Below are 22694 nucleotides of genomic sequence, written 5' to 3'. Positions count from 1 at the left end.
TGCAGGATTCCTCTTGGATCACATCCTGGTTTTTGTTGCTGGGTTGTGTCTAAACCCGGGTTCATATCCTGGTTGTTGTAGCTGGGTAGTGTCTCAACCTGGGTTCACATCCTGGTTGTTGTAGCTGGGTAGTGTCTCAACCCGGTTTCACATCCTGGTTGTTGTAGCTGGGTAGTGTCTCAACCTGGGTTTTCATTCTATCACTTGACAAGGCCTTTCAGACACGGCAGTTCAGCTGATTCAACGTCCCTTCAAGAGTCATCTTAAAGTTTTTATATTCATGATCTATGATTTCAATAGTTTGACAGATGGCGAGCCTGGGCCAGTCCAGCATTCTCAGACGATGGCCAGAAGTTTGTTTCCAGGCAAGCATGGGAAAGACATCTCATACAGAGTTGGTCGACCATTGATATGTTCTTCATTGGACTGTCCTAGGCGGAAGGAAAGGGAACTATGCAGTCACTTAAGCACATACAACGTTTAGGTCATTGGACAGGAGGAAACAACCTGACACCCCACCCGTGGCCATGGCAAAGACTATCCTGTTTGGCTGGCTGTTAGCAACCACACAGGAATATGATTGGCTGGTATGCAATGTGGGAGGTGCTCCACAGGCAGACAGACAGGAAGTGGACAAACAGGAAGTGGACAGGACAAGACAGGAGATGCTATCGGAAGAGGGTTGAAGAGGCTCAGGACAGGAGTGGAAGACTTGTAATTTTTCCCTCTTCTCCGATGTGGGAACGATACACAGTGAGGAAGACAGGAGAATACAGACACACACAGACGGACAGACTTCCTATCCTCCACCAGATCTGAAAAAGGAGAGAGCAAAAGGTGTAAGGTTTTGAAAAAGCAGCTGAATGAAAGTGGATGGTGGGATGAGAGAATCTGCATTAGGCTACATTAAAGGCAAACCATACATGAAGTGGAACTGAAAGTTAAATATTTTCTAGATGGAACAGGAGGGGACGCCAAAGGCGGAGACAACCACTAGGGTTTTTTCTGTAAGATATGGGATGGGGTCAGCAGAGGAATGAGGCTAAAGGCCAAAGGTTTGTGGGATGATGTCAGAGGTCAGTCGTGAGATGGAGCCATATGTCAGGTTAGGGGTGACGTTCAGGTCCGTGCTTTAACAGGCTGGGTGGGGGAAGAGGAGGGGGGATGAAGGAGGTAGTACCTTCCTCTGCGGATATTCCTTGAACCAGGAAGAAGGAGGAGCATCACATTGGGAGACACGAGGAGAAGAGATACATCAGTAACGGGAACAGACAGAAGATGGCCCCACAACAGTACAGCACGAGATGACTGAAGCACTTTAATACCACGGCATGAAGCCCATTCAAACACATATATAACACTGCTTACGCCGAAACTACCACAAGTCCACATTTATAACACATCCACCCGGACTGTTATTGATTATGTCATAATCAGTGATTCTTCTTATTGGTTCACGGGTGTAAAGCCTGACAAAATAAACAGAACTAATTGACGAAGAAGAGGAAGCAGTACTAATATCAATCAGCATGCTTCAGTGGAGATAGGGCTTTACACACAAACACCAGATGTTAAGCCACTGAAGCAACATCTGAAACACAGCTCTGGAAAGAAATGAGAGAAAAATTAAGAGACAACTGCTCCTTCTTTCCTTTCCAAAAAAAGTTGGAGAGGAAGGTTTTGAGTGAGCAACAGAAGGGTTAAAATTAAGAGACCACCGCAAATGAAATGCTTCTGTTACTCACTCAAAACTTTCCATTTCAACTTTTTTTGGAAAGGAAAGAAGAAGGAGCAGTTGTCTCTTAATTTTTTCCGGAGCTATATTTTCTGTTTGAATATTTTCCTTTGGCTTTTATTTAAAAGAAAATATCCGGTAGTATTTGTTCTTATGCCACATGTTTTCATGCCACCATACAATGCAAGTAGAGGTAGCAAGTTGAAGAAAACCGTGTGAAATGAATCAAACATTATCTGCAGCATTAACTGACATAATCACCAGCACTGTTTGGAAAGTAGTGGTTGACGATGTCATGACAACCAGCTTTGTATTTAGTACACTGGTCTAAACACTGCTTCATGGCACCGATCAACGGAAGCAGGTCGGCACTAAATGGAACCAACTACTGTATCTCTCCTATTGCCGTAACATACAGAGGGTCTTCCCTGGGCGCAGATGTCGTTGCTCTACCCAGGCAGGAAATCTGGGTAGGCCCATCAGATGCCACTGGGTCACAGCTCATGCACACACAAACAGTTGCCCCTGACCTCAGGATTATCGACCTTCCCGGGAAGCAGCGACTGTTTGGGAAAATGTTTCAAGCAAATTCCTTTTGATAAAACAATTGAAGTGAAATAAGACATGTGACAGGCATTGGATAATAGTGGATGTGAGGACGGGGAAGGGGTGTAATCCCTTTGGGTCAGAGGCTCACGGAGAGGACGAGCGGTCAGCAGGCCAGGCATGCATACGGCTGGGGCCCTGCGGAGAGAAAAGCCCCCGCGGCACGGCCACTTTGTCCACCAACGACTGAGTGAAGATGCTTCTGACGAAGAGACCAACTGAGGAGAGGCCAGTCAGGGTGAACGTTACACCTGAGGCTGGGAATGTCTACAGATGTCTGGAAGACTACAAGGAGGACGCTCTACTCCTGTCCCCGGGTCAGAAGGACGGGAGGGGGATGAACCAGAGCGGGAGGCACACTGGGGGGAGTTAAAGTCTACAAGATCCTAATAAGTGGAAGCCCGCTGATCAACCTGAATACCCAAAACATGTTTAAAAGATACTCTGTAATCAAACTTGACCCCCCCCCCCCACCCCACTTTTGAGGTGATGACTTGCTATGTAGATGTCTTTTATTGTTTGAAAGTGTGTGACGGGGCAGGGGGCCTTTGGAGAACAAGCAGACAGGTACACAGAAGCATGCCAGAACTCTTACTTAAATCCCCATCCTGTTCCCCCTAGGACTATAGCTGCCAGGAGAATAGCACCTGCGATGGAGCCTATAATGATATTGGTTCCACTGGGACCTGCACAGAGGAAGGAGGAGTGGGTGGGTGGGTGGGGGGGGGGGACAAAATAACACCACCAAAAACACATCAGAGGACTGCATCAGCACTGTACATCAACAACAACTACACTCGCAAAGACAGAGCGACACAGAGAGACCGAAAGAGATGAAGGAAAGACCTGAAGAAAGATGATGGAAAAGAGATAATTGGGGAGGGGGGGTGTACAGCGTGTTGGGTAAGGGCATTAGAATGGGGAGGGAGTGAAGGGGGTCAGGGAGACAACAGTTAAAAAATAGCCTAGTTACTTCTAACTCAGTACTGGCTTTCTCTTTAACATGGACACCGACTTAAGGTATGTTGAGTTTTTGGCCCCATGAGAGCTCTATGACAGGCCCATGAGAGCTCTATGACAGGCCCATGAGAGCTCTATGACAGGCCCATGAGAGCTCTATGACAGGCCCATGAGAGCTCTATGACAGGCCCATGAGAGCTCTATGACAGGCCCATGAGAGCTCAATGACAGGCCCATGAGACACTAGAATATAGCAGCCAGGTGCCTGCAACTGCTAAAAACAAACAAGACTATGCAGAATATGCAGCAATGTGCATAGACATTCAGCATCCACATTTACACCTTCACTCAGAACACAGGAAAACACAAATACACATACCAAAACCAGTACCATCTGTAAAGCACTTTGTGACAACTGCTGTTGTAAAAAGGGCTTTATAAATACATTTGACTGATTGATTGAATCCTGTTTTGAGGTCTAAAAGTTGAACTAGAGATATTTAACAGTCCTAGTACACAGAAAGACGGGATGGTAAAAAGACAATGAGAGGGATGGGGGGCCGACAGAGGCCGACAGTGAAGGACTGACAGAGACGGATGGACAATCAGAGTTCTAGACCTTTCTTCTCGGTACCGACAGGCGGTGTGGGATCGGGGATTGGGTCAAACACACTGCAGTCCTTCCCTGTGTAGTCCCTGTCACATATACAGTTCACTTCATTACTGCAGGTCTGAGGAAATGAGAGAGAGACCGAGGGAGACAGAGAAGACCGAGAGAGTGAAAGAGAGAATGATTAAAACAAAGGAGAAAAGTAAGTGGTAACCTATCCACGATAACATTACTAGCACTGCATTTCGATAACATTATTAGCACTGCAGTTCGACAACATTACTGGCACTGCAGTTCGACAACATTACTGGCACTGCAGTTCGACAACATTACTGGCACTGCAGTTCGACAACATTACTGGCACTGCAGTTCGACAACATTACTGGCACTGCAGTTCGACATCATTACTGGCACTGCAGTTCGACAACATTACTGGCACTGCAGTTCGACAACATTACTTGCACTGCTGTTCGACAACATTACTGGCACTGCAGTTCGACAACATTACTGGCACTGCAGTTCGACAACATTACTGGCACTGCAGTTCGACATCATTACTGGCACTGCAGTTCGACAACATTACTGGCACTGCAGTTCGACAACATTACTTGCACTGCTGTTCGACAACATTACTGGCACTGCAGTTCGACAACATTACTGGCACTGCAGTTCGATAACATTACTGGCACTGCAGTTCGACAACATTACTGGCACTGCAGTTCGATAACATTACTGGCACTGCAGTTCGACAACATTACTGGCACTGCAGTTTGATAATATTACTGGCACTGCAGTTCGATAACATTACTGGCACTGCAGTTCGATAACATTACTAGTACTGCAGTTTGGCCCACATATATTCTCGGAACTTGCAAAGAGCTTTTCTTTCCAGTTCAGGAAATTAAGCATCAGACCAGCCTGACATTTCGACCTGACAGTTCCGGGTTAACCAAGATGACTCCGCGCTAGCAGTCAAAACCAAAACCCAGGGCGCCAATAGGCCGGAAACTCCGTGTTGACGCAGCCGTGGTCGTGGCTACTCACCCCGTGGTCGGAGCAGGTGTGTACCGGCGTGGAGCCAGGACAGGTGCTGAGGTTGAAAGCTGCCACGGGAAGACAGCGGCGTTCTAGACACATCATGTTCGGGCCACAAGGTGTACCGTCCTCAACGTAGCCCAGGTCAGACCCGTCCTCCAGCAGGGCGTGGCCTCCTCTGGATACACACACACACACAAGCACCCACCCCCCACACACAAACACCCCCACACACACACAAAAGCACCCAGACACACACAAAAGCACCCACACGCACACAAAAGCACCCACAAACGCCATAGATGGGAGAGGAAAAGACATGAATGATGTTCATTGATTTTGTTCAATGCATCAGATTATGCTGAGGATCACCATTGGTGGTATACACTCACCGGCAGTCCAGGTACTTGTTCTGGTGGTAGATAGTAAGGCTGGTCACCTCCCCCTGCAGATCGCCAAACTTTGGCTTTACCGTCATATTGGCACAGAACAGGAACCCACACAACACGTCCCTGGTGGGAGAAGACCATGGTGGAAATGAAGACCTCCCCCTTGTGTCATGGGTGTTGGCTTAGAAAAATGAAAGTGTTCAAGCTTACGGCTTGTTGCACTGCAGCCATCCCTTGCCCTCAGAACCATGACCGCAGTTTCCCTTCTCTGTGCCCTCTGCATTCAGCTTCTCATAGCAGAACCTGTCCGCCGCATCTGACACACACACACACGCACACACACAGTGACCATCTGTGTCTCAGATGCACTTCCATATATGCCCAGAAGATGGCAGGGGATTGCTATGGGAAGAGCAGCAGTTACGGTGAGAGTGACCGTTGACGACGTCAGACATTTGGGGGTGTACCGTGAAAGACAGCCAAGATACAACTGTATCAGAAATGCTTACTGTAGCCCCAAAGGGCTTTACACTGGGCATCGAGATTCCGGCACCGTCCGCTATAACAACGACCCTGAGAGACAGAGAGAGGGAGGGAGAGAGACAGAGAGAGGGAGGGAGAGGGAAGGAGAGAGGGAGGGAGAGAGAGGGAGGGAGAGACAGAGAGAGAGATGGAGAGAGAGACAAAGAGGGCATGCGAGGGATAAGGTCAGCACAGTCATATCTCAACAAGACACTAATTGCACAGCAAAACCTCATTCAAAGCAAAGTTGTCACTTTACCTGACTACTGTCACACATGTATCCATCCAGCTTGTGAACATTATGAGGACACTGCAACATAACACATGGTCAGTTTTACTTTCGACAGACTGTTTCCCAGCATGCAGCGGGGCAACATGGCAGCGTGCAGTACCTGGCTGGAGTCCCCAGTGCAGGTCTCCGGGATGTCACAGTCATTCACGGCCTCTCTGCACACGGCTCCTCTCAGCTCGTACTTCAACAAGAATGGCAGTCATTAGACCCACATGGCACGCCTTCACCACAAGGGATGTTGACCGCATAGTAGCCGCCCAGAAGTACAACGAGTAGAACAGCCATTCCCGCTCAAGTCGGTGTTGGCGACACAAGTGTCGTAGTTTTGACAGGTCAAAGGTTCCAGCCCAGTTCTATTCTTTCTATTTCTATGACAGTACAGCCCATTGTGATGGCTGCTAGCCCACCTCTGACACACTACCAATGGAGGTACTGCCTCTGTAGGGCGTCACAGCAGTGCCTGTCTGCTATGGAGAGCGTTCACGTCTTATGAGCGCTTTCCTGCTAAACTAAATCAATCTCATTCTGGGACGATTAAAGGTTAATCATGAATTTCAATAGCATTCTGACGATTGAAGGATGAAAAAAGACTGGACGATTCTAATATCAAATCTATGTGAATTTCCAATGTAGTAGAACAGAACCGGAAGGACTCACCTTGCAGCCACGGCAGCACAGTCCGTTACTGCACATAGCATCATGGGTCAACGTACACTTCTTACAGCACGCCCCTCCGCTACGGACACATTCCTAAAACCACACATACACACACACACACACACACACAGTATGGCATTTTCTTTTACTAGAAATGTGAGGGACTACGATTAAGTCCCTTTAGATTTTTAATAGAATCTCTGGCCTCAGTTCAACTGTTTGAGAGGAACATGGAGTTTGTGTTTCATCGTCTGGTCCTTTCAAAGACACTCACCACCTGGGACCCACAGTCACACTCCTCCCCCATCTCCACAAAGCCGTTACCACAATCAGGAGGGTCCAGCAGCTGAAACGGAGGGAGGGACAGAAGGAGAGAAAGAGAGAGAGAGATAGGGAAAGAGAAGGTGAGACCGACGGAGAGAATGAGGGACAGATGGAGAAAGAGATGGACGGACAGAAGGAGAGAGAAAGATGGAGGGACAGAATGAGAAAGATGGAGGGACAGAATGAGAGAGAAAGATGGAGGGACAGAATGAGAGCAAGGAACAGAAGGAAGATGGAAGGAATAAAGGAGTGAGAGAAAAGATAAAAGGTCATAACGAAGGGAAAAATAGATAATTGATGGGAAGAAGCTGTATGTAAATAGCTAATATAGAGAAATTAGGACATCGGGATAATTAATTAAGCTATATATATCAACACTCCAGGGGCCTTCAGCTTACTCTCCACTCCCCACTAGCCCACCAGGCCTCTGCACACATCCCCACACCCACACCGGCCTCACCTTGTTGGGCTTGTTGAAGAGACAGCTCCCTCCCCCCTGGAGCAAGAACTGAGTGTACTCATCAACACTGCAGCGAGAGAACTTCCTGGGCAGGTAATATCTATAGCAGCAGAACAAGTACACACACACACACACACACACACACACACACACACACAAACAGAGATACACACAGGGAGACAGACAGAAACGAGAGGGACAAGAGAGAGAAAGAAAAGCCACAGTACGAGATGGCATTGAAGAAGCTGAAGCCAAAGCACTCAAATAAATGCTTGTGTTTTTCAGAGAGTTTGTACTGCATGTCTTTACCCAGTGTCTTCCATGATACAACCAAGCCAAGCGTCGGGGCATCTGCAGTCTCCTGAGACAGCCGGAGACATGGTGAAATGTGGGTATTACCAGAGAGCTTCCATTAATGTTATTATCACCATACCTACATGCCATTGTGATTTTTACAATTTCATATTATGACTCAATACTGTGATTTCATTTCTGTTCAGTGTTCCTAACTAGGGCTGTCACGATTATGACATTCTTGTTGACAATGAATTGTCACCCGAGCAATAGCGATTAAGGATTTCATAATTGTCTATGTTGTTGATTTAACGCCAGCATTATAGTTTAAGGCTAATCATATTGTAATTATACACCTGGTGATTGGGAGATGGTTCTTCAGATTGGTGGTGCTTTTGATCTCCACCTCTCTGGAGCAAATCCGACACTTCGGCTCCAAATAATTGCTTCATTTGGCTGAGAACCAAAATGCGCCCAGAGCGGTGTAGTTGTGTTCAGCTTTGGAACTACCACTAAATCCACGTTGTTAACGATCGCTCTGGCAGAGTCTAGTGGCCTTAGGACCCACATTCCAATACTGGAACACAAAAGCGTGCACGCACCCGTGCACACACCCACACGCAGTGTAGTTGTATTCAGCTTTGGAACTACCACTAAATCCATGTTGTTAACGATTGCTCTACACAAAATGCCACCACAAAGGAATGACAGTAACATTTTCCTGCACATCATGACATTCCACCTCTCGCTCTGCTCCGCTGCACATATTATTATAGGGTAGTTCTTTGAAATAGCTCCTTCTGAAACCGTTATACAGTGGGGAGAACAATTAGGTAATGCACATTAAAATGCATATCTGCTGTCCCATTGCATATTTAGGCCTACATTTGAAAATAAAAGGAACTGTCCTTGTATGCTACATCTTTAACTGAATTAATCAACAGAGAATTCACACACATTTTGCTACGTTAGGGCCTATACAGTGGGGAGAACAAGTATTTGATACACTGCCGATTTTGCAGGTTTTCCCACTTAGAAAGCATGTAGAGGTCTGTAATTTTTATCATAGGTACTCTTCAACTGTGAGTGGCGGAATCTAAAACAATAATCCAGAAAATCACATTGTATGATTTTTAAATAATTAATTTGCATTTTATTGCATGACATAAGTATTTGAGCACCTACCAACCAGTAAGAATTCCGTCTCTCACAGACCTGTTAGTTTTTCTTTAAGAAGCCCTCCTGTTCTCCACTCATTACCTGTATTAACCCGCACCTGTTTGAACTCGTTACCTGTATAAAAGACTGACTTGGTGAGAAGGCAACAACTGTGGGTGCAATTATTAGAAAATGGAAGAAGTTCAAGATGACGGTCAATCTCCCTCGGTCTGAGGCTCCATGCAAGATCTCACCTCGTGGGGCATCAATGATCATGAGGAAGGTGAGGGATCAGCCCAGAACTACACGGCAGGACCTGGTCAATGACCTGAAGAGAGCTGAGACAACAGTCTCAAAGAAAACCAATAGTTACACACTACGCCGTCATGGATTAAAATCCTGCAGCACAAGCAAGGTCCCCCTGCTCAAGCCAGCGCATGTCCAGGTCTGTCTGAAGTTTGCCAATGACCATCTGGATGATCCAGAGGAGGAATGGGAGAAGGTCATGTGGTCTGATGAGACAAAAATAGAGCTTTTTGGTCTAAACTCCACTCGCCATGTTTGGAGGAAGAAGAAGGATGAGTACAACCCCAAGAACACCATCCCAACCGTGAAGCATGGAGGTGGAAACATCATTCTTTGGGGATGCTTTTCTGCAAAGGGGACAGGACGACTGCACCGTATTGAGGGCAGGATGGATGGGCCCATGTATTGCGAGATCTTGGCCAACAACCTCCTTCCCTCAGTAAGCACTGAAGATGGGTCGTGGCTGGGTCTTCCAGAATGACAACGACCTGAAACACACAGCTAGGGCAACTAAGGAGTGGCTCTGTAAGAAGCATCTCAAGGTCCTGGAGTGGCCTATCCAGTCTCCAGACCTGAACCAAATAGAAAATCTTTGGAGGGACCTGAAAGTCCGTATTGCCCAACGACAGCCCCGAAACCTGAAGGATCTGGAGAAGGTCTGTATGGAGGAGTGGGCCAAAATCCCTGCTGCAGTGTGTGCAAACCTGGTCAAGAACTACAGGAAAGGTATGATCTCTGTAATTGCAAACAAAGGTTTCTGTACCAAATATTAAGTTCTGCTTTTCTGATGTATCAAATACTTGTGTCATGAAATAAAATGCAAATTAATTACTTAAAAATCATACAATGTGATTTTCTGGATTATTGTTTTAGATTCCGTCACTCACAGTTGAAGTGTTCCTATGATAAAAATTACAGACTTTTACATGCTTTCTAAGTGGGAAAACCTGCAAAATCGGCAGTGTATCAAATACTTGTTCTCCCCACTGTATAGGCCCTAACGTAGCAAAATGTGTGTGAATTCTCTGTTGATTAATTCAGTTAAAGATGTAGCATACAAGGACAGTTCCTTTTATTTTCAAATGTAGGCCTAAATATGCAATGGGACAGCAGATATGCATTTTAATGTGCATTACCTAATTGGAAAATATGAATGGAAATGACAAAATTCTAAATTAAAAAACACTTGAAAAATATTTTACACACGATTGTGTGTGGTTTTCTTTTGCCGATCAGAGTTAAACGACAAATGGGCGACTGACACGTTTTTCAATTATCTAATAAAGTTGCGTAATTATATAACATTGCATTGTAAAACAACTCTAAACTGTGTTTAAACACACTGAATTATCTGTGACTACAACTTTCCACAGAGATGTCAAACACCACAGCACCCCTGGGCTAGACGTCCTAACGGATTATAATGGACATAATTCGCATGGTATTTGTAGAGACGTTTCTAACATTGTTGTAAAAGTCCCTTATTCAGAACATATGATTTTGGAATCTAAATACTGTGCAAAAAGATCTTGCCATTAAATAATTGCGATCTGGCTCAAATAATCGCGACAGCCCTATTCCTGACATTTTGCTCACATTTTTGCCTCCACCTCCTTGTAACAGCCCCCACCTTCCTACACCAGCAACACCCTCAACCACCTCCCTGTAACAGCCCCCACCTTCCTACACCAGCAATACCCTCAACCACCTCCCTGTAACAGCCCCCACCTTCCTACACCAGCAACACCCTCAACCACCTCCCTGTAACAGCCCCCACCTTCCTACACCAGCAACACCCTCAACCACCTCCCTGTAACAGCCCCCACCTTCCTACACCAGCAACACCCTCAAACACCTCCCTGTAACAGCCCCCACCTTCCTACACCAGCAACACCCTCAACCACCTCCCTGTAACAGCCCCCACCTTCCTACACCAGCAACACCCTCAACCACCTCCCTGTAACAGCCCCCACCTTCCTACACCAGCAACACCCTCAACCACCTCCCTGTAACAGCCCCCACCTTCCTACACCAGCAACACCTTGCTTTCTATCCACTGGCTGCTGCCACTCATCCTCCAAACTTCTACATCCTTCTAACATCACACCCTCAGTCACTCCCTCAGTCAATCCAATCACCTCCCTCCTTTCAATACCTGCCCAGGCTGTCCGGTGTAAACCTCTAACTTAACTGCACACTCCTTCATCCCTCCTTCTACTGTGTTCATCCTTCTCACCTGCAGAGTTGCGTATGTTGTTCCACTTCATCCCGATGTTCTGACCCAAGCTCTGGCAGAGTGTAATGGCCATTGGACCCACATTCCCATACTGGAACACACACACACACATGCACACGCACATGCACATACACACACACACAGTATCAACGGTTTTCCCTTTGACTAACATTACACAGACAGAAATGAAACATGAGTCATTCTTAAATGCAGTAAGTGTGTTGCTAAACCTTGAGCCGCCTTCAGTGAAAGCCAGCTGTAGTGAGTCACAGACCTTTGAAGCTCGGTGGAAAACACAGACTAGGTCAACCTTACCTCATTGATGCCCCCTCCTCTGGTGGGAGAACACACCCCTGCAGTGTAGGCTGTCCCACTGCGACTGCTCTGAAACGTACGACCCCTGGAGGACACAGAGGACAACCGGGGACATGCCTGTATTACAAACCTGATGATGCTCCTCAACAACACTGTCAGTGTGCCAAATGGAGCCCTATCCCTTTTATAGCACACCAACAACAAGAGACCTTTGGTCAAAAGTAGAGCGCTTTAAAGCGAAAAGTTTGTGATTTGAGAGGCAACCACTCTATTGCCCCAGGCTGGACACAACAGAAGACGGCACTATATTGGGGACTCAACTCCCATGTGGCATTGCAGTGTAGCTGCACCTTTCCAACCCAGATTAGTGTCCCGGTTGCGGCATCCCGACTGTGACCAGGTGACAAGCAAGTGGTGAAAACAGGCCAATCACCGCTCACTTTGGTTGGAGGGATGTCGAACAGAGTTGCCTTGTCACATTGCACTTTAGCAACTCCTTTTTGCGGGTTAGCCACCTTCTAGCTCAAGCGTGATCTTTTCTGCCCCAGAAGCCCTCTCCTCCAAGCGGTTACATTCAGGGTTACTTCCTCATTAGGCGAGCATTGTGAAAAGAAGCAAGACAACATGGCACAAGGACACGTCTTGATCTTCAACTCTCCCGAATTCACTTGGAGTTGCTGTGACAAGGGCATGATCACAAATTGAACACCACAAAATTGGGAGGAAAATGAAAACAGAAGAAATAAAAATAGAGAAGATAAATGATACAATGACGACCTCTCCTTGTAAGGACAGAAACAGGAAGGGCTCACGAGAAAAGGTGCACCACATCACTTCTCTCCTTGATGCTCTCCTTCCGGTACTTCATGAAGTTCTGCAGCGTCGTCAACGGGTCGGCCACCACGGTAACCATGTTGGTGGATGACCAGGTCTCCATGGCGACCAGCACAATGCGTGTGTTCAGCTGTTCCTTATAAATCTGTAGGCCACAACACAATATATCGACGGTTGGGGCGCGTGTTGGATTCAAAGCAATACCCAAATTCCATCTTAAAGTTTGGCCCAATATATAAAGATAATGATAATAATTGTTCTTACAGGGTACAATGTCACCATGATAAATTGTTATGGATATCAGTATGGAGTGATAACAAAGCTCTTACTGCGTCTGCCATATTGACCACCGCCTTGGCAAAGTTCCTAGTCTGGCTGGTGGAGCGGCGCAGCTGCACAAACTGCAGACAGACAACATACAAAATCAGAGAAATGCACACACACACACACACGCACACACACACACACGCATGCGCACAAGCACGCAAACATGCGCACACACATAGCGAAAGGCTAACTCACCATTTCATAGTCATTGACCACCATCAGCTCGATGTATTTGGTCTCTGACTGCACCGTGGGCCTGCGAGGCAGCTGCCTCTTAGAGCGCCTCAGCCCCTCCCCGATCCTGTTACCCTCCTCCTGCTCCGCCTCAACCCCGCCTCCGGCGGCCCCATTGCTCCCCGTGCAGCCTGGAGACACAGCAAAGCAGACAGGCTTGACAAATTCGATCCAAAATGCATTGGACCCGCCAATATCAATGTTACCCTGTAGGGAGGTACTAACGGTCAGTCGTGGGCGGAGCCTGGCTCCAGTAATACAGGTGAGGAGGGACAAGAGATGCGATTGAGATGACCATACCTGGACAGTCTGGTGACAGTTTGATGTCGGGCGTCCTACGAACCAGATGGCCTCCCTCCGTCTGGACAGTAGCAACGGGAAGGACACGAGACACCAGCAATAATTATTACAATGGCCGGTATCCATAATCAACATGGCAATATTCACCCCCCCACACACACCCAGCGAGGTTGCCTTCACACTGAGCTCTAAGCCCCACACGTGTGCAAACCTGATTGGTCCCGTCCGGAAGAGGCTCGATCCCGTACGAGAACATCCCGTCAGAAAACATCCCACTGAGGAGCGAGAGAGAGAGGAAGAGAGCTCAGTAAGACTGTGTGCCGGCGACGCCCAATTGTGCGGTGTGTCGGTAAGTCTGGGATGAGGTGATCTTACCAGAGGCCATGGCAGGTGGACAGAGCAGCCCAGGAGTCCGGTCGGCCCCTCAACCGGCCCTGGTAGTAGCAGTGTTCCCCACCCTGTGAACACAAACACCAGGCCAGGTCAACGGACGGCGTCAGGCTCATGACGGTGGCCTGCGGCGTGGCGCGGCACAGTTTCAAGGTTTCCACAAAAGTGAGGACCCTGAAGCTTGTTTCTCGGCACCCTGTGTGTGAGTGAGTGTGTGTGTGTGTGTGTGTATGTATGTGTTTTTTATTTTAGCAATAGCCCACCATAATCCACGGCAACTAATTTCCAATGACCAGGCCAGTCAGATGTGCAAGTTAAGGGCTCCAACAAAACATCCGGGGGTCTAGGGGTCCCAGAGGAAAGGTTTGAGAAGCGGCGCGCTAAACAAGCTGTGGCGGAGTCCTTCAAAAAGCTTCCACCTTAATTATTTCCACTCTGTTCTCCCTCTCTATATGCACCCCAAGTCAGCCTCCAGCTGTATGTACTAAGTGACCTACTTGTCCTGCACTCGCCTCCATTCCACTCGGCTAACAACGGCGCTCTGACCACACCGGAGCCTTCTGCAAAGGGAGACCGGAAATAAACGAGGGCTCTTGTTGTCCAACAGTGCAAACAGTGTGGAAGGAAGAAGGTGGAGTGAGAATGAATTAGGCTGGCTAAGAATAAAACCTCCTACTAGAGCTGTGTATAATAGTAGTAGTAGTAGTAGTAGTAGTAGCATAGCATCCCAGTGCTGGTTCGTCGGTGAGGTTAAGCAGAGTCGGGTTGTTTGGCCTGTTCTAGTTTGTTTTGGTCTGGCCAGGCCTGGTTTGGCCTAGTCTGTTTTGTTTTGGCCTGGTTTGGCATGGTCTGCCACGTTTTGGCATGGACTGGCCCAGTTTGGCAAGGACTGGCCTGGTTTAGCAAGGACTGGCCTGGTTTGGCATGGACCTGGCAGTGTGAGTATCTGGCTCCATTCCTGTTCTGTACATCCTCCTACCCACACTGACCTCTGCAACTACACGCACACAAACATGCGCACAAACAAAGACACACAATTACTCTCTGATACCATCACCAATCCTGCCTTTGTATTTACTGTCATTTTAAGCAAATATATTCAACTTTCTTCCTGTCTCTCTCTGCCCCCCTCAGTTCCTTTCTTTTTCTTTGTACATCCATCTCTGTCTTTTCTTCCGTCTCTCTCCGTATCTCTGTCTGTCATATTTCAGTTGTCTTTCATTCTCTTTTCTGCCAAGAACTTAATGACACTGCAGAGCTGACTCGTTTCCATGGGAACAGGCTCCTGAATGGCTGGTGAGGGCAGGGGTAGAGTTGGGAAAGAGTGTGTGTGTGGCGGGGGGGGTTTAGGAGGGAGTAATGTGGGAGGGAGGCTCTTGTTGAGGCTGTGGGACGCTGAGCAGAGTGTCACGTGTGGTAGTACAATGAACCAAAGAAGAGGACTTTTCCCTAATGGCTTTCTGGAGGAACTGACATTTCTGCAGCAGTCTACCTTTCACTGACTCACACAATGCATTCCTGATACTCTGGCATTCATTCACTTTCACTTGTTGACACATTCCAATCTAATAATGGTCATGGTCAGAGTACATCAAAAAACATACGCTTTAAAAACATACATCTTTTAAAACTAGGGCCTTGGTTTTTGCGCAATCATGCAACATAGCAATACCAACACAATCTGTATTTTAAGACTCCCACCCCAAATATGGAAGCAATTTTCTGGTAATGGTGCCGGGCTACATTACATGAAATGGTGACAGTTTGATTAACATTCGGGAAAACATTACATGACTTCACAAAACAGAAGGCCCTAAACATAACACACTCACTCAGCCATCTTACCACAGACTGCGAGGGTTTGCCACCTTGGTGAAAGTGTCGCTCCACATAGTCTGAAGATAAGAGATGGCTGCAAAGAGAACACAGATGCACCTGTCATTAAAATACACTGAAACAATCAGCTATAACTCCACCTTAAGGCAAACGTTTAACACTATAGCAGTTCTAAAGAAACATATCTGTTCTGCATAGCGAGAAACGGAAGTCAACTGTCATTTTTAAAGAATGTTTTCAAACATAAAACAGACATTATGGACTAAGCTTGCTGGAAGTTCTGCAGCGTACTTGGGGTCTGGAAAACAAAGCATTCTCCGGACCATACCTTTTCATGGATTTTCTTCCCCGGTATTCATTGTGGGTTTTGTATAACTGGGGAAAGGACGGCAGCTCAGCTTTTCGTACACATGTAAATACACAATTTTCATGAAATTTGGGTGAATGTTGTAAAGACTCACCTGGGTTTTTAGCTCAGCACATAAATGCATACACATAACAGTCAAAGTTATTGGCGCTGTGTACAAACAAATGCCCATAATCATATTGTTTATACCTTAAACTGTTTTACTAAGATTGATAAAATGCAGGATGTCACCTTGACCAAGAACATTGTCATTAATTTCCATTGATTTCTTCAGGCGAATAGAGAATCTGATCTCAGTGTCAACAGAGCGGGGGTATCAAACCTCACACTCCATTCTAAGCCAGCTGGAAGAATCAGGAGGGTTACCTAGCCAAGACATTACCGTACAGAGGATGGCAGCCCAAAACTAAAAATATTACATTTAGGAGAGACAGTTCTCCGTGAATCTTGAACTTACCTAGTTGCTAATTACCTTTTCCGGGTTTAAGAATCCCAGATGAATGGGTTGATATTTGAGTCCAGTTGCTTGTGGGATTTATTAAATCACTGAGTGGCCTAGTGCATCATTTAATGTTGGACATGCAATTTAGTTTGGAAACATCTTCATGACATTTCATTTACCAAAACATTACAACAAAGTGCCTGAAACTAGTTGGCTGTCAATTTACACCAGCAACACCAAGCTTCGTTGATGATGCAATTTCCAGAAACCAGGCCTGCTCACCAGCACAAGTATGGTTTAAATGGAAGAGATTTTAATTGCTCTGTGTTCATCCATATCAGACAGTATGGTCTGGAAAATGTTCTCAGATATTCAGCCTTGAGAGAACGGGAAAATTAAGAATGCAAGTGCTCCTTTTGAGTTCTCCAGCTTGTTTCGAAGACAAGAGGGCATAATGTCAATGGTCAAGTCAACTGCACCGAATAACATGCGTCCTTCTGAACAATGACATTCTTGTGACATGGCACACGACATCTATGTAGTAATTAAGAAATATATAAAGTAGTAATTAAGAAATACGGTTGCCGACATCAGTGTTAGTGAGTGATGTACAGTACGTACAGCATCGGCCCGTGCTCAACGTGAACATCCATTTCAGTGCGGGTGAATGAGGGCGTGTTTCCATGGCTGTAGGGTAAGTGAGGTGGTTCATCGCGTTATGCTAGCCAGGAGTCACCCGGGGAACAGAGTCGGTTTACATCGGAGTCATTTCAGGCCGGCTGTTCTGTAAAAGCACTTTGTGACAACTGCCGATGTAAAAAGGGCTTCATAAATACATTTGATTGATTGATTGATTGATTTAGCAGGCATATCCAGAGTGACTCCTCCGAACCCTCAACCATGGCGTTGTAAGCTCCATGGCGCTGTAAGCTTTACCAACCGACCAACAGTACACATATAAGTGAAGTAGTATTGACTGTACTTTTGGATTGTGACCAAGCTCTGAAAACATAAATGATAATGATTATCCAGGCCATTCTCTCTCTCTACAACCCTCCCTCTCTCCCACTTCTCCCCCTCTCTCTCCCTTTTTCTCCCTCTATCTGTCTTTCTATCTTTCTCTAAGGTGTTTGGCTATACTGGTCACGCGCTTGGTGAGCTCCATACAACATTTTATTGTGTAATTAAAGAGAAAACAATGTGTCTATAGGTAGCGCTTATAGAAATGCCAGAGTTGATAACTGTGATAATTAAGAAAACATGGACTTTAAGGAAAGGGTTATGACAAACACACTGATCAAGATGATGAATCAAAATTGTGCAGAACTCAAATCTACTCACTGGTTTAACTCTAGGTCCAAGGTAAAGGTGTTTCCAAAGGCTTCCACCTGGAAACTACTCTGGGCCAAATGGACTGGCTAAATGGGGGGAAATTGAGACCGATTAAAATGAGTGGAAGAAAGTCAGAAAAAGTCATCATAGACAGAAGCATTGTGAAATAAACCACTCCAATAGTTCACCATTTGCTTATTCACAGTGTTGGACATCATTCTGAAACCGTCAGATTGATAAAGAGTTTTTTTGATTCACTGATTCGCAGGAACTGAATCCATTCCAACAGACAACACTAAAGCCATCCAGGAAGTACATTTTATATCTGGGATGGAGATGAATAGACAGATGGTTGAAAGGAAAAAAGAAAGCTCAAATCATCTATGTATATTAAGTTGGTACAAAGCCAATGTGTCCACAACAGCCAACTGCAAATAAATTGAGAGGTCAGAAGAAATCAAGGAAGAATTTTACTGGCTGCTATTGATATATAGCAGTCAAACCACGGTCTCGCCAAATGCACAAACAGTGCCAGATTCCAGCCCACAGTAATTCAGTCTGTAGGATACAGGCTGCAGTGAATCACTGGCCTTTTACTGAAACTACACTCCCATTTGGAAATAATTCCCTCCAGTGATTCCACACAAAACACTTACAGCTGAAGTGGACAATCTGCTGAATTGCCCATACCCAAAAAAAAAATATTGGAATATATTTAAATAAAACTGAAACATATTTAGATATATTTGCTTAATATATTTATAAAATACTTAAAGTCCATTTAACTATATTTGGGAAGAATATGTGTAAAACACACCCCATAACGTTCTATGTGGTTCAAATTTAATATTTCGATATATTTTCATATATTCAAACGTATGTACTTAAGTATATATTCTGATATCGCATCGCATCGCATCGCATCATCTTCCGCTTAATCCGGGGCCGGGTCGCGCCATATTCTGATATCTGTAATTTAAATAGATATAAATACACACACATTTTGTAAAGATATTTTCCAATATATAATTTTTGCATATGGACCAGGGGATTTGTAAAGTTTTAAACGGAAAAAGACTGTTTAATTTGGTAATTAAATAGATTTCTTTAGTCCATTAGTATTTATCAGCCCTGAATCCCAAAATGTAGAATATGTTGGTGACAACCAGAAACACCTCAGTCTATAAAACTGTTTCAAGGCTGTTGTAACCCATGTCAGCTATCAGGGATCCCAGTGAAAGGAGGTTCAAAAACAACCAATGAGTGTACAAAAAAAACATCATAATAATTAAACTTGATGTAGGAACAGTTTCATCGAATTCCATCAACGAGGAAAGGTTACACAACTGTGATTCAAAGTAAACATATTTGACTGGAATATGTAGATGGGAATATTCAACCTGACGTATGGAGAAATCTCTGTAAAAAAAAAATATGAGTACGGAAACAACAAGGAAATAAATCACCTGGATTTTTGCAACAATTCTTTTACTAAACTTCTTCTTTACATGGTCTCTCAAACTAATCACTAATTATTGCCTGATATTCCTTGAGTCATATCTTAATGTAATTACAAATTGTTGCTTACATTTTTTTACATGCTGGGGTCCCAAATATGTTCACATCCAAATGGGACCACATGCCAAAACATTCTTGGGACCCCTTCTCTATACCAATTATACCAAATAAAAAATATATAATTCATTGAGGCGGTCCCCAGAAACTCAGCTGGAAATAAATGGAGTCCCCACAGAGAAAGTTTGAATGCCACCAAGGTAGGGTGCACGACTGAGAGAAAGAGTAGCCAGAGCCCAAGTCAGAGACAGAGGTGGAGACTGGCCCATGCACTACTTCTAACACAGGCCCGTTGAATCATTGATGGGGACATACATCAACCCACTGCTGAATAATTGATGGGGGGAAGATAGAGGAGCTCTTCTGAACAGAGCAGCACGATAACACCATAATGGTAGAGCTAAATATTTCAACACAGGAGCTTTTATCATGAGGAGATAAGGCCAAGCTGCAAAAAAAAAAATCACATTCACACAAAACAGTCTTCAGGTCTTCTTTCTCCGCTGGGGGGGGGGGGGGGCACCGCTGGTGACCAGAGAAGGGCTGAAGGTTCTGGGTGTCCTAGATATTGTGACCCAAACAGAGGGCATAAAGCCTGCAATGGTCATAGTGAAATGGCATCAACATATTTTAACGACCAGAGTGTACATACACATGTACACATACATAAACACACACACACAGCTACTATTATTCTGTGTGATGTACTAGTGTTATGGTGTGAGTGGAAAATGTGTTTTTGGGCTCTTGGATTCGAACTAGCAAACCTTTGGTTACTAGTCCCAATATTTCCCCTGCCACCCCAGCTCTTTGCTGTATCGCCATGTGGGTGGTACTCTGTTGTTATTCTACGAAGCTGGTCAGAAAACGGGACATTTAATACGATTTTGACCGTTAAGATAACTAACGCCCTTTGTGATCATCCACAAAAACTGAGCATGCAGCAGAAATAACTGCACTGGTCTTGACCAACTGGCACAAAGCAGGGAAGAGCCAGTGGCTCCTGCAGTACTCAGTCACACCCAACCCAGGTTTCTGGATTAGAAAGACTTCGTCCCTCAGAGAATGAGAAGCCGGAGTTCTCTTTTCAACTGCAGGCGACAACTAGCTGAGGACGCTGCGAGGAAACGAGGCCCGGAGTTTCAGGATAAGAACAGCACATCTGTCAGTGACAGGGTGAAAGTTGGGGCAATGGGATGATGATAAGCTTTGGATGGTTCTCATGATAGTGAAGTGACAACGAAAAACACAAAGACACATGGCTTAGAAAGAAATAATTCCCAAGCCACATGTCTAAAGAAATAAACTTAAATAATTGATTTAATAATTAATTTAGTTTCAACAATGTTGAATACAGTGGTTGGGGAGAATGTAAACGGGGAAGGAAAAATATTAAACCACCACTTCTCTGTAATGAAGTATATTACAGTGGGTCGCTTACCGAGGCGGCTTCCAATGTGTTCTGTACTCGCGTATCCAAATAACTGTGGGCTATTTCTTCCTCCGACTCCATCTGCTGCAACAGCCGCTTTGGATAGGTGACTTCGGCCGCATTCTCGCTGCCGTCGCCCCTCTCCTTCGGCGAGAACCAGTCCCACACACTAGCATCCCGCGCCAAAGACTTGCCCCCGCCTGCAACGCGGGAGACGCCTGAGATGCCTAAAAATACGTAGTTTATTGAGTCGACCCATGTGATAACTTTAAACAACACATGGACATATAGCGCACTTTTCTGTTTTTGAAATTATACTTGAAATAAGTAGGCTAACAGGCGCTGGTTCTTAGCCCTGGATGTAGCCTATTGCGCTGCGGTGAAAATGTGTTGATGCAGCAAATTTACCGCATCGGCAGCCTCGAACTGAAGGGAGGGAGCTTACAACACTACTGTCTTGGCTCAGAGGCAACTATTCACAGCTGTGAGTTACCTCCACAATACTATTGAACATGCTACAGGAGGAAAAAGTGATTGCAGCTGCAAAAATTGGGGATGGCCTATTTAGGGCAGAAGTAGTCTAAACTTGGGGATGAAAAGGTGCCTACCCCCTCTCCAACCACCTCCCCGTCCTCCCTCTTACCTGAAACCGCAAGCCTCTCGCCCACTGCAGCAAAGACCAAGCACCACACAGCCAGCATGTTGTTCACATATTCCCCCGAATTAACATTGAGTGCTTTACAATGTAGGCGCAGATAAAACGAAAACCGACGCTCAAACGATTACGGACAGAAAGAAACGCCGACTGACTCTGGTTGACAGCTGACGCTCGTCCTCTCATCTCCCCATTCAGCTCTGTAACCTACAGTCTTATCGATATAAGCTAATAATGGAATTAAGCTAAATAGCCTGTAACTAATTGAAGAAAAAAGACAATAGACTATGCCAGAGCGGATCAATATTGAAATCGACAAATTAGCCAAGATAATGTGCAGAATAGGTCAAATGGGGAGACTTCAGTACACGTATGCATATTTCCTACAGGATTGTGCGTGTGTAGGGTGTATATGCGTGAGAGTAGGCGAGTATGCGGTATGCGGAAACGGTAGATACAAAATGAACAGTATTTCGTTGGGTCTGCGGTGATGAGGGCACGTGGGACTAGAGCACCCTCCCCATTCTATCTCAAAGCATCCTCCCCGTTGCCATGCAGTTCTCTCTGCACAAGACGCTGCGAGGATGCGACAGACTAGGTAGGTGGTTACCAAGGTGCAAATTGGGGGAAACTGGGCAGGGTCCCCCGTGTCTCTGAGTTCCTTCATTTCCTACCAGGGAGTAAGGAGGTAAGGAATATTCTGAGATGACAAATAATAATTAAAAAAATCCCCTACCTGCATTGTCCTAGATAGAAATTCTTATTACATGTAGCCTAATGTATGGTCGTGCAGTCAAACTAAGTCATATAATATGTAACGAACAAAACCGACACATTGAAAGGTAGCATCCGACGTGGACACGGTGTTCCAGAGATCTGTGTGTAATGGTCGACTCAAGAGTCCTCTCCACCCACCACAATAGGGACAGCAGCTGAAGGTGTGGGCTACACGTGGAGATGGCATGCTGAAAGGTGGAGCTGTTGAACTGCTATTGTTGGATGTTGGAGTGGGATGGACGAGTGGAATACGGTGCCTCTCAAAAGTATTCACCTACTCTTGGACTTTTTCCA

The 22694-nt window shown here is 45.6% G+C and overlaps 1 protein-coding gene across 3 annotated transcripts; it reads right to left on the bottom strand.

The window, feature by feature from the left end:
* Window positions 1-295: 295 nt before the first annotated feature.
* On the bottom strand, window positions 296-22093 carry LOC105013332 (disintegrin and metalloproteinase domain-containing protein 11). 3 transcript variants are annotated; one of them, XM_020051294.3, is made up of 26 exons: window positions 21612-22093; window positions 20978-21195; window positions 17971-18047; window positions 15830-15896; window positions 13970-14052; window positions 13806-13869; window positions 13595-13655; window positions 13256-13425; window positions 13063-13134; window positions 12712-12878; window positions 11900-11984; window positions 11585-11675; window positions 7900-7951; window positions 7591-7690; window positions 7081-7152; window positions 6807-6899; window positions 6250-6330; window positions 6117-6167; window positions 5845-5908; window positions 5546-5651; window positions 5339-5458; window positions 4956-5124; window positions 3921-4032; window positions 2937-3027; window positions 1181-1198; window positions 296-815 (listed from the first exon to the last, which is right to left on the bottom strand). In XM_020051294.3, the coding sequence occupies exons 1-26, from the start codon at window positions 21667-21669 to the stop codon at window positions 800-802; spliced, it is 2358 nt and encodes a 785-aa protein (XP_019906853.2). In that variant the 5' UTR covers window positions 21670-22093; the 3' UTR covers window positions 296-799. The 3 variants fall into 3 exon arrangements, with proteins under 3 accessions (XP_019906853.2, XP_028979635.1, XP_028979634.1); XM_029123802.2 differs by lacking the exon at window positions 1181-1198 and having other exon boundaries at window positions 296-431; XM_029123801.2 differs by lacking the exon at window positions 296-815 and having other exon boundaries at window positions 825-1198.
* Between the last annotated feature and the right edge of the window lie 601 nt (window positions 22094-22694).

This window comes from Esox lucius, chromosome 11 (genome assembly GCF_011004845.1).
Source record: "Esox lucius isolate fEsoLuc1 chromosome 11, fEsoLuc1.pri, whole genome shotgun sequence".
In the NCBI taxonomy this organism is placed as follows: domain Eukaryota; kingdom Metazoa; phylum Chordata; class Actinopteri; order Esociformes; family Esocidae; genus Esox; species Esox lucius.
The sequence above is the reverse complement of the archived record's forward strand: the minus strand, read 5'-3'. Positions and strand labels throughout refer to the sequence as shown.

Bases quoted from the DNA above. Each gene is read 5' to 3' on its own strand.
- LOC105013332 (XM_029123801.2), bottom strand. From the start codon at position 21,669: ATGCTGGCTGTGTGGTGCTTGGTCTTTGCTGCAGTGGGCGAGAGGCTT. The intron at 5,652-5,844 runs GTAAGCATTTCT...TGTGTGTGTCAG, and splicing joins TAAAGCCCTTTGGGGCTACA to ATGCGGCGGACAGGTTCTGC. The intron at 3,028-3,920 runs GTCTAGAACTCT...TCCTCTGTGCAG, and splicing joins TGTCGGTACCGAGAAGAAAG to GTCCCAGTGGAACCAATATC.